At 43.2% G+C, this 15,801-nt stretch overlaps 1 protein-coding gene across 2 annotated transcripts in view; it reads right to left on the bottom strand.

The window, feature by feature from the left end:
* Positions 1 to 14,963, bottom strand: part of lrrc32 (leucine rich repeat containing 32) — a 28,499-nt gene extending 13,536 nt beyond the window's left edge. Inside the window, exons 1-2 of one of the 2 annotated variants that reach the window (XM_041199722.1) lie at positions 14,641 to 14,963; positions 1,524 to 1,612 (exon numbers count right to left, since the gene is read on the bottom strand). In XM_041199722.1, the coding sequence (XP_041055656.1) occupies positions 1,524 to 1,607 (84 nt within the window). In that variant the 5' untranslated portion in view covers positions 1,608 to 1,612; positions 14,641 to 14,963. Of the gene's footprint in view, positions 1 to 1,523; positions 1,613 to 12,434; positions 12,467 to 14,640 lie in introns of those variants that run through there. The other variant, XM_041199723.1, reaches the window with a different exon arrangement.
* Between the last annotated feature and the right edge of the window lie 838 nt (positions 14,964 to 15,801).

A 15,801-nucleotide genomic window follows, 5' to 3' on the forward strand; every position in this document is an offset into this window, starting at 1 on the left:
ATCTGAGGGACCTTCAAAATTTTTGAGGAATATCAGTTTGATGTGTGATTTTTATGGCTTTATTTCCTCATTAAATAAAAATTTATATGTTTAAAACAACCAGTTAGATTTTTGTGATGTATTTTTTTTCTTTTCCATTGTTAATTATTCATTTGTATGTTACTATTAATGAACAAGCAATGTGCCCTCAATGAATTTCCGGATGGACAATAAGAATTTGAATTGAATTGAATTATGAGGTCACTTGTCAGCCGAGATGGAACAGTAAATAAAGAGAGAAGCCTTCATTCAGAAAGTAATGTGTAGCTTAAGGGTCCAGCACAGATAAGGGTTTAATGTGGGACTGAGTACAGTACTGCCACACAGTGATGTAGGAAGGCACATGGCCCAGAGCTAGGGTCAGCGTGGTCTTATCCAGAGACATGTTAAGACCTAGAGATGGAGATAGCTGCATGCCTGTGCCCTTTACTCTACATATGTATATCGTTAGTAGTGGTTAAGGAAGACTTGTTTTTAACATACGGAAGATTACAAAGACAATTCCTTAACAGACACGTTCTGTGACCAACACTGTGTGCCAGCCATCTGTTCACAGCAGTGTCAGCTGCAGTGTCAACTCTTGAGCACAAAATTCAAAGCTGGCACTCCCAGTGCAGTACTGAGCAAGTGCCACACTGTTGGCGATGAGAGTTTTGGATGAGAGGTTAAACAAGGCCCCATCTGCCTCTCAGGTGGAGGTAAAAGATTCCATGGCACCATTTTGAAGAAGATCAGGGGAGACTGCCCCAGTGCTCTGGCAATATTTATCCCTCAATCAACATTAAAAAAATCATCACTTTATTAATTCACGGGATGGGGGTGTCACTGGCTGGGCCAGCATTTATTGCCCGTCCCTTGAGAAATGAATAGCTTGCCATTTCAGCAGGCAATTAAGAGTTAACCACTTGTGGGCCTGGAGTCACAAGTAGGCCAGACCAGGTAAGGATGGTAGATTTGCTTCTCTAAAGGGCATTAGTGAACCAATGGGTTTTCACAACAAACAACAATGATTTCATTAGACATTTAATTCCAGATTTTTTTTTTTGTTGAATTCAAATTTCACCACCTGCTACGGTGGGATTTGAACCCAGGACCCCACAGCATTAACCTGGGCATCTGGAATACCAGTCCTGTGACAATACCACCATGCCATTGCCTCCTAAATTAGGCTACTGTTTTCCCTATTTTTTTTTTATTCACTTACGGGATGTGGGTTTCACTGGCTGGGCCAGGATTTATGGCCCATCCCTAACTGCCCCTTGAGAAGGTGGTAGTGAGCTGCCTTCTTCAACGGCTGCAGTCCATGTGGTGTAGGTACACCCACAGTGCTGTTAGGGAGGGAGTGCCAGGATTTTGACCCAGCAACAACGGTGACCACACTTCTGAAGTAATTAATTGGCTTTGGGATGCCCTGAGGTGGTAAGATAAATACTTTGTTTTCTACCAGTACAGCAAGCCTTATCTCCAAGTCCTTTGGTACTAACCGTCTGACAAGGGGAAAAGTCCATTGGTCGGGAAGTTGTTGTCACACTGCGCACAGCTATCAGAAGGAGGAGGAAATGTTCCATAGTTGCTGCAAGGAATACCAGGTGGAAGAGAGAAAAAAAAACATTTACTGGCAGGAATTCAATGATATGCTTATAACAAAATCAGATCCAACTATAATATAAACTCAACCATAATTATTTAAATAGCACTCTAATATAAAGAGAAAGCTGGAATGTTCACAATGCTGTAATGTAAATACCGAATAATCCCGAGATGCAGAAATAGATACAATGTATAATTAAAAGCACCATGTCATTAACTATCACTAAAAGTAGATTACATTAAATTATAACCAGCAGGAACACTAACTCGGCTGGAGCTCTTTTCTCAAGAAAAGGGAAGGCTGAGGGGTGACCCGATAGAGGTCATTAAGACTATCGGCTGGATTTTAGGCTTGGTTTGAGGGTGGGACGGTATCCAGGGGGTGGTGTTGTCACTGTCTACCCACCTGCTCCTGACCAGGGAAGGGGTTGAGGGGAGCGTTGGATGGTCTGCCTCCTTTGGGCCTAATGAGGCCCTTAAGTGACCAAGTGAAGGTCTCATTCTACACCTACTTGTATTTTCCCCACAGCTGGGGTGGTGGGGGGTGTGGGGAGAAGAGGGGACTGGTGGTCCGCACCAATCCCAGCAGCCTTAGCTGTACACGCTGGTATCGGCAAATCGGAGAGGGTGCGGGTTGGTGTGAAAGATGACTCCTTTGGCATTCCCTGGGCCCCTCTAACCCTCCTCTAACCTTCCCTTAGGCCTCTTGAACCCAGTCCCTCAGCCCCCCGCCTCTTGATGAGACAGCACCACCACACCCCCAACCCCAGACTGACCTGCGCTCCTCGCCGTGATGGGACTGCTTGTAGTCCCAGCAGTGGCCACTGATCCTGGCTGGCACTGCTGAGACTACAAAGCTGCCAGCCATAAGATTGGCTGCAGCTCCCTCAGGCAAGACTTCCTCCCGAGATAGGGGCAGAGAGGTCTCACCTTAAAGCAATTAATGATGCTCTCAGCCATCAGGATCGTGGGTGGGCATCCTGACTGCCAAGGTGGCCCCTCCTGCCACCCAACGTTTTCGCTGTGGGGGGTGGTGGCAAGACGACAATGCTATAAAACCCAACCCTATGAATGGGTTTGAACAGAAAGAGAAATTGTTTCCACTTATGGCGTGGGTGGGGGGAGGGATGGAGAAACCCAAAACTACAGGCCACCAATAGAAGATAGTCACTAATAAATCCTATAGGGAATGTTGGAAAATCTTATTTACCCACAAAGTGCTGAGAATACTGCCACAGGGAATAGTGGAGGTGACTAGTATAGATTAATTCAAGGTAAGCTAGATAACTGCATGTGGGAGAAAGGAATAGAAGATTAAATTGATAGGGTGAGATGAAGTAGAACAGGGGCAGCTTGTGTGGACCTTAAACACCATCATGGACCAGTTGGGCTGAATGGTCTTTTTCTATGCTGTAAATATTATGTGTAGCAAACAAAACTCAAACAGCACTATAATATATAAGCAATGCTCCATTGTATATACAGCTATAGCATAATCCGCACTGCTATATTAACAAAATTATAATGCATAATGAATCTCATACTATAAACAACAGTCTGCCTTATGTATAAAAAACACAAATTTTCAAACAGCACTAACTAGTGCTTTAATATGAACAATTGGCACAATGGTGTAAACATCAATATAGTAAAAGCTATAACATAGGGTTCGCATTTAATTCATTCATGTAACGTGGGCGTCACTGGCTAGGCCAGCATTTATTATCCAATTGCCCTTGAGAAAGTGGTGGTGAGCCGCAGCCTTGAACCGTTGCAGTCCACGTGGTGTAGGTACACCCACAGTGCTGTTGGGAAGGGAGTTCCAGGATTTTGACCCAGTGAGTGATACAGTTCCAAATCAGGATGTTGTGTAGCTTGGAGGGGAACTTGCTGCCCTCATCTCTTCTAGGTGTTAGAGGTTGGGGGGTGGTTTTATATAACAATGTTATAATAGAAATATTATATATTCATTCTCAGCATATTGCTATAGTGCTGCAATAGAGATATGATATAATGTAAACAGACTATAACAGGAGACAGCACCTATATCCACGTAAAAAATTTTAACATAGTGCTTACGTCACTGGATAGGTATTCCAGCGACCTGGACTCATGACCCAGAGACAAAAATTCAAATCCCACCATAGCAACTGGGGAATGTAAATTCAATTAAATCTGGAATAAAAAGCTACCATCAGTTTGGTGAGTATAAACTACTGGACTGCTGTAAAAACCCATTTGGTTCACTAATGTCCTTTAGGGAGGGAAACCTGCCGTCCTTACTTGGCCTGGCCTACATGTGACTCCAGACCCACAGCAATGTGGTTGACTCTTAAATGCCCTCTGAAATGGCTGAGCAAGACACTCAGTTATCAAGAAGGTGGCTCAAAATCAATTTCAAGGGTAATTAAGAATGAACAATCAGAAATGCCCACATCACATGAACGAATAAAAAAAATTGCAAGTAGCAATAGAGCAGGAAAAGTGATAAAATTACCACTATAATTTTAAACTGAACATTGAAACAGTGATACTTTAGAAATAGCTTTTTAAAAGTCTTATATTGTGATATAAACAGTGACATATGTAACCATCCACTATATTAGAAACAGCTACAATATGATAAGATACAATATTGATAGTGTTACAATACAAAATGGGGTTGCAGAATAAAATGAGTTTAAACTATACTATTAACCTTCTGTAATATAAATCATCCCTATACTCTAAATATATGTGCCGTGTAACAATGTAAATAGTATTTTGTTATATCTAACACCATATAAATAACACAAAAATGATGCAATAAAAAAACTATGCATTATATTTCAGTACTTAATATTCAAACCTATAATTGTATTATAAACTGCACTATAAACAGTGCATAATATGTGCAATTAATATTAATAGCATTATAAAGAGTTTTGTAATTTAAACTGCACAATAATTTAAACCTTTTACAATATGACAGTATAAACAGCAATTATAAAGTTGCTATAACATAAACAACACTATATTATAATTGCTGGAGCAGCAAAGTAACAAAATCTAATCAGCATGTGCTCTGACAATATCAAACTCTACCTCACCATAACCCCCCTCGACATTTCCATAGTTGCTAAGTTACCAGACTGTTTGCCTGACATCCAGTACTGGATGAGCAGAAATTTCTTCCAATTAATTATTGAAAACAGAAGCCCCCGTCTTGCATGTCCAATACAAACTCTGTTTCTTAACCGCCTTCCCTGGCCACTGTGAGGCTGAACCAGACTGTTGCAACTTTGGCACCATATTTGACTCCTAGAGGAGATCCCACTCGCGCACTAGCATTAAGGCTGCCTATACTTTCACCTCTAACATTTCCTTACTCTGCCCTGCCTCAGCTTACCTGGTGCCAGAAGCCTTATCCATGCCTTTGTTACCTCTAGATCAACTACTCCAATGCACTCATGGCTGGCCTCTGACACTCGACCCTGTGAACTCGAGGTCATCCAAAGCTCTGTCTAACTCTCACCAAGTCCCGTTCACCCATTACCCCTGTGATTGCTGACCCTACGTTGCTCAGCCGGGAATCAATGCTTCAATTTTAAAAATCACATCCTCCTTTTCAAATCCCTTCACCCACCCCGCTATGTGCAATCTGCTTCAATCCCACAACCCTCAGGTATCTAGTCTCCTTATTCTGGCCTCTTGAGAGTCCCTGACTTTCATTCCTCACCTATCGGTGGTCATTGCCTTCATTGGGTCAAAATCCTCGAACCCTCTCCCTAACAGCACTGTGGGTGTACCTACACCACATGGACTGCAGCGGCTCAAGAAGGGGGTTCACAAGCACCAGCTCAAGGGCAATTAGGGATGGGCAACAAATGCTGCCCTAGCCAGCGATGCCCACATCTCATGAACAAATAAATTTAAAAGTAGTGCCAGGCTAAGTCCTAAGCTCTGGAATTCCCTCCCTAAACCTCTTTGCCTCTCTACCTCTCTCTTCTCCTTTAAGACCTCTGTCTCTGGCCAAGCTGTTGGCCAACTGCCCTAATATCTCATGTGGCCTGGTGTCAAACTTTGTTTTATAATCCTCCTGTGAAAAACTTTAGGGCATTTTATTATATTAAAATGCACTATATAAATAAGTGTTGTTGTTGTAAAATATAAACAGTGCTGTGATACAAATAGCGTCACAAGATAAAATAAATAAAGAATGCATTGGCATAAGTAGCACTTGAGCATACACAGCACAATCTGGACAGTCTATAATATAAACAGCTCTTTCTTATGAACAGTGCCATAATCTAAACAGTGAGTAATATAAATAATTCTGGAAACAGAGTTATAATATAAGCACTGCAGCTTTTTAAGTGAAGCAGGAATGCTGTACCCTGGAGGTGGATTGTTCCCTATACATGTCCATAATCTTCTCTGATAAAGCCAGCTGCTGCTCCACAAAACAATGGGATGAAATTAGGAACGTGAGGGATAAGATAGGTTAGATCACTCGCACATGACCTGGGAGTGCTTGAAGCTCACGTTAATGCGGGTGTGAAGGTTAAAAAGCAATACGTTTGAAAAGGATTGTCCTCCCTAAAACAGAGACGGTTAAGAGGAGATTTAACAAGCGTTCAAATTTTTAAGTGGTTTTGTTGGAGCAGGTAAGGAGGAACAGTTAGACAAGCAGGAGGGTCAGTAATCAGAGAACACAGATTTAAGGTAAACGGTTAAAGCAGCTAGAGGGGGGATAAAAAGCATTTTTTTTTTAAACATGGCGAGTTGGTGTGACCTGGAAACACTTCCTGAACGGTTGGTGGAGCAGGGACAATGAATTGGATATATACGTGATGGTGTTTTGGTATTGCTGCTGGACTAGTAATCCAAAGACCCAGGGTGATGCCCTGGGGACCCTGGTTCAAATCCTGCCATGGCAGATGGCGGAATTTGAATTCAATAAAAACCTGAAACTAAAAGTCTAATGAGGGCCATAAAACCATTGTTGTAAGAAAAAAAAAACCCATCTGGTTCACTAATGCCCTTTAGGGAAGGAAAACTGATGTCCTTACCAGGTCACTCCCGACCTGCAGAATTGTGATTGACTCTTAAATGCCCTCGGAACAAGGGTAGTTAGGGATAGGGCAATAAATGCTGGCCTAGCCAGTGGTGTCCACATTTTATTCGTGAATGAATTAAAAAAATGAAGGTGGGTAGAAAGATTTGCAAGGCAATGGGGAAAGAGCAGACTAATTGGATAGACATTGCCTCCTGCTGTTCGATATGATTTTATGGTTCTTGGATACATTCCTCACTTTGAAAGAAGCAAAGCAACAGGTCAAAGAAGCAAACCCTTACCTCGAGCAGATTTGAGTTAGATGTTTCAGAAGAGTGCGATTAACATTTGCCAGAGGTGTTTTAAAAAAGACAACAGCCAGAAGGGAGTAAACAGCAGCTTTATAGAGTTCCCCCCTACTCTCTCTCAACTCATTTACTGCCTTGTGGTTGACTGAGTTTCTGGTTGTTACTCTATCTACAGTCAACAGAGAAGTCAAAGCACTTCAGATCTGAAACAGACGACTCTGACTTCACCACTCCAACATCAAAGACAGATAAAGAAGCATTACATCATATCATTCAACAACAAGAGGGATCCAGTAATCTTTCTACCTAATTGGAGTTAATGTTCAAGTGTTAACAAACTGCTGGTAACAGAAGATGATGACAAGAATCGAAGGACAGAATAAGTCCCTCAAATCATCAACCACCCCCCCCACCCCCAACCCCCCAATCACCCAACTGCCCGGTGCAGAATCCATTTTATAATTCCATCACAGCTTTAGCAGCATTTATTTTGAAAACCTACTTGGGAGTGCCCCAAGGTCATGAAAGGCGCTATATAAATGCAAGTCTTATCCAGGATTTCCGCTGAGATTCTGGTGGTTGATCAGGAGAATTAAAAAAGGAAAAACATTTCTTTCCACCCCCACCCACCTAAAATCAGTGACTCATGATGGGTTTCATGAGTGCCTCACCCAACTGGCTTGTTACAGTAACTATGAATTGAGCTTCTTGAAGAATAATGAAAGCTTAAGAGGCTCATATCAACTTATTCCTGTTCTGATGGGTTACATCAGTGCTCCCCAAACTTCTTCCTGGCCACAGACTTCACATAACCTCAGAGCGAAAATCTGTGGGTCTCCAAAAATTGTTGAGTAGGGCGTGGGGTGTGTGGGAGCGGGGTTGAGCATGGTGGGAAGTGCTTCAAATGCTGGTTCTTTTTAAAAACACCTACTTTTTCACAGGTCTTTTTTTTTTGCAGCAGCAACCAGGTCTCAAAAGTCTGTGCGTTAGGCCGCACCCACCATTAGAATAAAAACTGATTGAAAAAAGGGCCTCACAGTTGTCGGAAATCAGTCCAAACTCCACGGCAGCCATTGCTGCCTTGGAGCTGGTGACCCCAAAATCTTGTCTCGTGATGTCACTGGGGGTCGCAACCCATAGTTCAGGAAGCCCCGAGTTAGGGGCTATTACCGGTATCTTATTCGGTGGGGTCTCCCAGTTAACTAGCCCAACCTCGGAAGATTGTCAGAAACCCTGGTTAAAAGAAAGAAATGGCATTTGCTGCCTTTCGTGAAACCTGGGTGCCCTGAGGTAACGCAACAGCCAATTTACACACAGCAAGCTCCCACAGACAGCAATGCGATAATGAGCAGGTAATCTGTTTTTGTGATGAGAATTGAGGGGTAAATATTGGCCAGGACACTGGGGAGAACTCCATGGCTCCCCTTCAAATATTGGCTCGGTGTTCTTTTACATCCACCTGAGGGGGCAGATGGGGCTTTGGTTTGAAGTCTTATTCCAAAGACAACCTCCAGCAGTGCAGCACTCCCTCAATTCTGCATTCCCAAAAAGGTAAAATCTATCCCAGCTGTTTAAGTGGATTAGTATCTCCACTCTTGTTACACTAAGGTTCCATCCACTAAATCTTCTCCTGGTGATTTCTAGACTCCAAATTCGAAACCACCTCTTGCCAGCGCTAAATCAGTGGGTTGGGCAGCGCATTCTATAATATGACTAGAGAGACAATAGTTTGGTATTATTGGGCAGCTTCAATTCACAGATACTCACCACCCACTGATACCTTGCCACCACACCCCCCTTCAGCTGCAGTGAACACACACTACCCCTTACACCCGCCTCGTCAACTGTGCCCTCCACCCCCACACTATTTAAAACTATTATCTTGAGAAGCACATTTATAACCGTTGGAGGCACCATCACTGCACTGACCCCCAAACATGAAACTCACCAGACGTCCAGGCAAAACGTTTCACTGCACCAGCATCCAGCACAATTGGCATCCGAAAGCACAGAAGTGATGAGGAGAATATTACCAGGGTAGTGGAGGGCAAGCTGGGTTCAACAGCACCCAGTGCCAATGGGGGTCACATGGCAGGAGGGATAAACTCATTGAATTTCCAATATCATCAAGCTCTCCTCATCCTGAAGTCAGAGTGAGGGAGCCAGCATTTGTTTTGCTCTAGGCAGCAGGATATGGAAATTACAGAACGGGGAAAACCCAGCTCTCCAGTTTATGCACCATCAGGTAACTCTACAGATCTAAGGGAGCTCTTCAGACTTCTTTGATGGACAACAAAAGAAGAGAAAACAAAATCCTGCAAGATGGGGACTCCTTGAGGAACGCTCAGCTTATCCAATCCTGGAATTTCCGTATGCTGCAAGCTAAGTGGAGTTATTTTTTAAGACTTGCAACAGGAGGAGCGAGTTGCATCTTGGAGTCAAGTGTAGGCGATTCACAGGAGTTCAATCAGACCGATAGTTGACACCAAGTCAAAGGAGGAGACATCAGGACAGCAGGAAAGACTTGCATTTATCTAACACTTAACCTCAGGAAGTCCCAAAGTATTTCATAGTATTTCTGAAGTGTCGGCACTGTTGCAATGTAGGAGCCGCAGCACCTGATTTGCATACAGCAAGCTCCCACAAAGTGCAATGCGATGATGACCAGATACTCTGTTTTATTTATGTGAGTTGTGAGGTAAATATTGACCAGGGACACCAAGGGGGACACCCCTACTCTGCTTTGATCAGGGCCTTGGGGTCTTTTGCATCCAGCCAAGAATGAAGACCTCAGATTAATGTCTCATCCACAGAATGGCACCTCCGACAATGCACCGAAAGATGGAAAGATCACACAGCCACAATTCTATGTCCTAATTCCCCATTTATTTTCCTGGCACCTAACACTTAGTGTCAGGTAACAAAATCACAGCCTATCCTTTCCTAAACGACTCCACCTTCCTACCTCTCTCTCTCTCTGGCAGCTGTCCTAATGTCTTACATGGCGTAGTGTCAAATTTTGTTTAGCAACACTCCTGTAAATCACCAAAGGACAGTTTTACTATCTTAGAAAGGTGCTGTTATTGTTGGAGGGAAGTTCTATGTGAATACTCACCCGACAGATAAAACTAATTGAAGGAAGTGTTTCGATCCAACTTTTGAAAGTTAGCTCATTCCTTTTATATCATTTTATTCATGTCCTTAGGACATTTTAAAGTGCTTCAGAGGCAATGAAAAACTATCAAGATATTGTAATGAAGGAAACACCACAGACAACTTGCAAGCACCAGATTACTTGTGAATTTCAGTCTGGATAATAGGAGAGGCCCTGTCTCTTCTATAAATTGGATCTTCATGGTCACATAATCCTGCAACTAAAACTTAAGGACTCTTGCAGAAAAACAGCACCTCTGAAAAACAGCATTTACCGCGTATTAACCTAGATTATGTGCTTACATCTTGAACCAGGCTTATATCCACAACCCTGAGCACTACCAAGGGAGCCAAGGTCAGCAAAAAAATTGCTCGGGACTGCAGCATCACTTTATGACTGACTTTCTCCCATAAGCAGAGTTTGTACAGAGAGCTGAATGCCCCTTGCACTTAACAATCTTTACCAACGAAGAACAATGGGGAGATGGTGCCATCGTGGTGATATCACTAGACTAGTAATTCAGAGGCCCTGGTTAATGTTCTGGGGGCACAGGTTCAAATCTCACCATGGAAGCTGGTGGAATTCTTTTTTCAAAATTCAATTAATTATTTTGGAATGTAAAGCTAGTCTCAGTAATGGTGACCATAAAACTTTCATTGATTGTCATAAAAAAACCATCTGGTTCACTAATGTGCTTCAGGGAGGGAAATGGGCCATCATTACCTACATCTGGCCTACATGTGACTCCGGCCCACAGCAATGTGGTTGACTCTTAACTGTCCTCTGAAATAGCCTAGCAAGCCATTCAGTTCAAGGGCAATTAGGGATGGGTAACAAATGCCAGCCTTGCCAGCGATATCTACATCCCATGAAAGAATAAAGAAAATAAAAACAAGAGGTGGCCATTCAGCCCTTGAGTCTGTCCTGCTTTTCAATTAGAAAATGGTCGATCTGCATTTTAATTCGATTTACTTGCTTTGATTCATTGGCCCTTAAATACACTCATTTAAAAACATTTATTAGTCTCAGTTTTGTCATTTTCAGTTGACACTCCCAACCCCTTGACAGCTTTTTGGGGAAGAGTGTTCCAGATTTGCACTAGGTTGTGTGAAGACATGCGTCCTGACATCACCCCTGAACTGCCTAACTCTAACTTTAAGGACCTGCCCGCTAGTTCTGGACTCCCGACCAAGGAAGTAACTTGTCTCCATCTACCCTATTCCTAATTCCTTTAATCATCTTAAATGCTCCAGTTGGATCACCCCCTGTCTATACGCTTTGTGAAAACTAGTGTTCCGCCAAAGGAAATTAACCCTTTACGTTGGGAGCCAAGCTCAAAGATGCAGCAAGTATGTTTTGTGTACAGGATCCGAAATGTTGCTCCGGCTGAGGGTGGAATAGGGGAGACTCCTGTATTTTGGGAGGCTGCATTAGGTGACTTAATCTGCTTTTGGCTGGAAACCAGACTACTGGCATTGAACTTTGGGAGTGAAAAACGGGAAAGTCCCCTTTTATAAATAAATTCATGTTACAAGAATAAGTTGCATTTCGGCTAACACCCTTCAAATGCAGATCGATGTCTTAAAAGCTCTTCACATTAAGCAGCACACTGCTAATTACTTTCATGCAGCCTTAACCCCTTGTTAACTGCACTATTTACTAAATGCAGCACAATCATTTTTACACCGTGTTTCACTTCTATTGCTCTTAAAGGGCTATTCTTTTCTGGTAAATAAGAATACTTAGAAGTAGGCCTGCAAGCCCATGTCTGTTCCTACATCTTATGGTCTTATGGTTCCAACAGATCCAAACCTTTATCATACACCAGCCCTACCTACTTGATTCTCACTAGTTACACTATATCGCAGAGGTCTTGTCAAGAAGTGGGTAAGTGTCCCTACCTTTAAGCCAGAGGTTCTGAGTTCAAGTCCCACTCCAGGACTTGAGGCTATTGAAAAGTTACATGGCCAAACAGGTTGAGGATCAACCTGCAAATTGTTCCAACACATGCTGATAGCCGGCAATAAGAAAGAGAGAGAAAGATTCCTGGTCAGCCATGTGATGGAAAGAAAGTTGGAGTCATCACTATCCAGAGCTCCAGATTGCAACATGCATATAAAGTATGTGTTACCATGGCAGCTTGGATTCTTGAGTGAGCTGTGAAACACCACCACATAGAATGGCCTGTTTCTGTGCTGCACATTCAGCCCAAGTTTATACTCCACTTCCACTTTGTCAACACTATTCAGGATCTTAGGTACTTCAATGGGAATGAGGGGGAAAAGCTCTCCAATGATTGGACTCATACCTAGCTCAAAGGACGGTTGTGGTTGTTGGAGATCAGTCATCTCAGCTGCAGGAGTCCCTCAGGGTAGTGTCCTTGGCCCAAACATCTTCAGCTGCCTCATCAATTACCTTCCTTCCGTCAGAAGTGGGGATGTTCGCTGCTGATTGCACAATGTTCAGCACCATTCATGACTCCTCAGATACTGAAGCAGTCCATGTCCAAATGCAGCAAGACCTGAACAACATCCAGGCTTGGGCTGCTAAGTGGCAAGTAACATTCGTTCCAGGCAATGGCCATCTCCAACAAGAGACAATCTAACCATCACCCCTTAATGTTCAATGGCATTACTATCACTGAATCCATCAGCATCCTAGGGTTACCACTGATCAGAACCAGCCATATAAATACTGTGGATACAAGAGCAGGTCAGAGGCTAAGAATCCTGTAGCAAGTAACTCGCTTCCTGACTCCCCAAAGCCTGTCCCCCATCTACAAGGCACAAGTCAGGAGTGTGTTGGAATACTCTCCACTTGCCTGCATGAGTGCAGCTCCCACAACACTCAAGAAACTTGACACCATCCAGGACAAAGCAGCCTGCTAGACTGGCACCACATCCACCACCCTAAACATTCACTCACTCCACCACCAATGCATGGTAGCAGCAGTGTGTACCAGCTACAAGATGCACTGCAGCAACTCACTAAGGCTCCTTTGACAACATCTTCCAAACCTGCAACCTCTCCCATCTAGATGGACAAGGGGCAGCAGATGCATGGGAACACCACCACCTGGAGTTCCCCTCCAAATCACTCACCATCCTGACTTGGAAATATATCACCGTTCCTTCACTGTCACTGGGTCAAAACTCTAGAACTCCCTCCCTAACAACACTGTGGGTGGACCTAGACACACATAGACTGCAGCGGTTCAAGAAGGCAACTCACCACCACCTTCTCAAGGATAATTAGGGATGGGTAATGAATGCTGGCCCAGCCAGCGAAGCCACACCCCATGAAACAATAAAAAAAACTTTTTAAAAAATGAGTTTGATTAACACAACCTCCCACGAGAACTCATTCTACATGTCCAGTGGTCTCAAATGGAAGAATGTAAAATTCCTTTAATTCCTCAGCTCAAATCTCATCCATTCTCTGAGCCCACGACCCCAGTTGACATTTCTCACATCAGCCCAAAACTCCTCTCCCATTTTTTTTCTTTTTAAAAAGGGACAGTTTCTACATCTGAAATAAAAACAGAAAAAAAGTCTTGGGAAATACTCAGCAGGTCTGGCAGCATCTGTGGGGAGAGAGAGAGAGAGAAAAAGAGAGTTAACGTTTCGGGTCGTGTTGTAAAGAAGTCACTTTCGACCCCAGCTTTCCCGGCACTTTCTGTTTTTATTTCAGATTTCCAGCATCTGCAGCATTTTGCTTTTTTGTTTCTAGAGCAGGCTCGTTACAGACCTCTTCAAAAATAAAGTTCCACGCAAACGACCCAGCCCCTTTAAATGTCTATTTTTCAAAAAAAAAGGCAATAAAAGTTGCAGCTAATCATTTCATTGCTTTTTGGCAAACACCTTCCCTCCTTGGAATGCAAGGTGCCCGGGAGAAACGCTTTAAGGTAAACACTTCCTCGGCTGAGTGATGATTACCCCCCGCCCACCCCCGAGTGTTTTCCCTTATCCAAACTCAGTATTCAGTCTGTACCTTGAGATAATCTCCTCCGTTAGGTTACACGCTCTTCTGAACCGAGTTATGTCAAAAAGATATTTGTTAAACAGTTTGGTGTCCAGACAAGCATATATATATATTTTTTAAAAAAGCTACCTGCCAGGGTCAAATAAAAAGTTGCACTAAATAAAGTAACAGGATATTCGCTGAGGAACGCAACCAGGATTACAGTCCATGAAGCCAAGTACAAGAGGCATCTGCCCTGCTGTCTCATTCATCAATAAGAAATTTACACATTTGTCAATTGCACCAGAATTCGCTTATGGAAAAGCCCCCGGAGCCAGCAGCAATGACACAAGGGAAGTCAATAAATAGACCAGGATACTTTCAAGTCATATTGTTTTGTTCTATAATAATTGCAACATTCAGTGATAACCGGATATAAACAGGAGGAGAAGCGACATAATGAAACAGCAGAGCCCAGAAATACAATAAACATTTAAAAAAAACACACATACACACACAAGTATTGTTTTGGTTGATAAATGTTCAGCTGTTACCTGACTGGAAGTAGAGCGGATAGAGAGAAAACCAGTTAAACCTCCCCGCCACTTTGTCTCACATTTCTGAAACCTCGCTCCCTGAATTCACTCGCTGTTGGACCCATTTAATGCGAGGGAGGACGTTTCCCTGCTCCTGGTGCAGTTTGCACATCCCATTCCATTGACCGAACAGGAGGAGGAGAGCAGTGGAAGTTGGGAACATATTTCTTCTGGGTCGCTGCGGAATCTCAACCATATTAGGAGGATGGTTTTAAAAAAAATATTTTCAAGTTACGGTGGAATATCTAGGAAGTTCAGTCATGATTAGTCATTGGCTAGGCGCTGGGTCCTGCTGCTGGCTTTTCTTGAGGGTATAGTTTGTACAATATAGACAGATCTCTATTGGTGTTTGTGCTTCGCCTGAGGCTCCGCCCACTCTCTTCTCTCACCCTATCACCGTATCCTATTCCTTTCTCCATGGTGTTTATCCAGCTTCCCCTTAAACACACATCTTCACCTCAACCACTCCCTGTGGTAAGGAATTCGACATACTCCTCACACTGTGGGTAAAGAGGTTTCTCCTGAATTTCCCTACAGTGTATATTAGTGACTGTCTTATATTGATGTCCCCTCATTTTAGTCCATCCTGTAAAGGGGAAGCATTTTTTCTGAAGAAGAGTCATACGGACTGGAAACGCTAACTCTGTCTCTCTCTCCACAGGTGCTGTCAGACCGGCTGAGTTTTTCCAGCACTTTCTGTTCTTGTTTCAGATTTCCAGCATCCACAGTATTTTGCTTTTATCTTTTCTACACCTAACCCTATCAAACACTTCCAGAGTTGTTAAGACCTCAGTTAGGTCACCCCCCCTCAATCATCTCTTTCCAGAGAAATAAGCTCCAGTCTGTCCAATCTTTCCTGTTAGATAGAGCCCCTCAGTTCGATACACTATGCTGGCATTGAGGTTAGGGCACCTTCAGAACCTGCTGGTTATGTCAGTGAACCAGGGCTTAACCCTTTGGTATGATAGTCCTGGGGATGTCTTTTTTTAACGCAAGGGCTCTTCCCCGTTTTATTTCAGTGGGTTAGTGCCTCTGCTAAAATGGCAGCAAATTCTCCAGTCAGGAATAGGGTTCCAATAATATTTTTTTTAAAAAAACACAGAAGATGCATTTAAAGTT

Source organism: Carcharodon carcharias, chromosome 11 (genome assembly GCF_017639515.1).
Source record: "Carcharodon carcharias isolate sCarCar2 chromosome 11, sCarCar2.pri, whole genome shotgun sequence".
NCBI lineage: Eukaryota > Metazoa > Chordata > Chondrichthyes > Lamniformes > Lamnidae > Carcharodon > Carcharodon carcharias.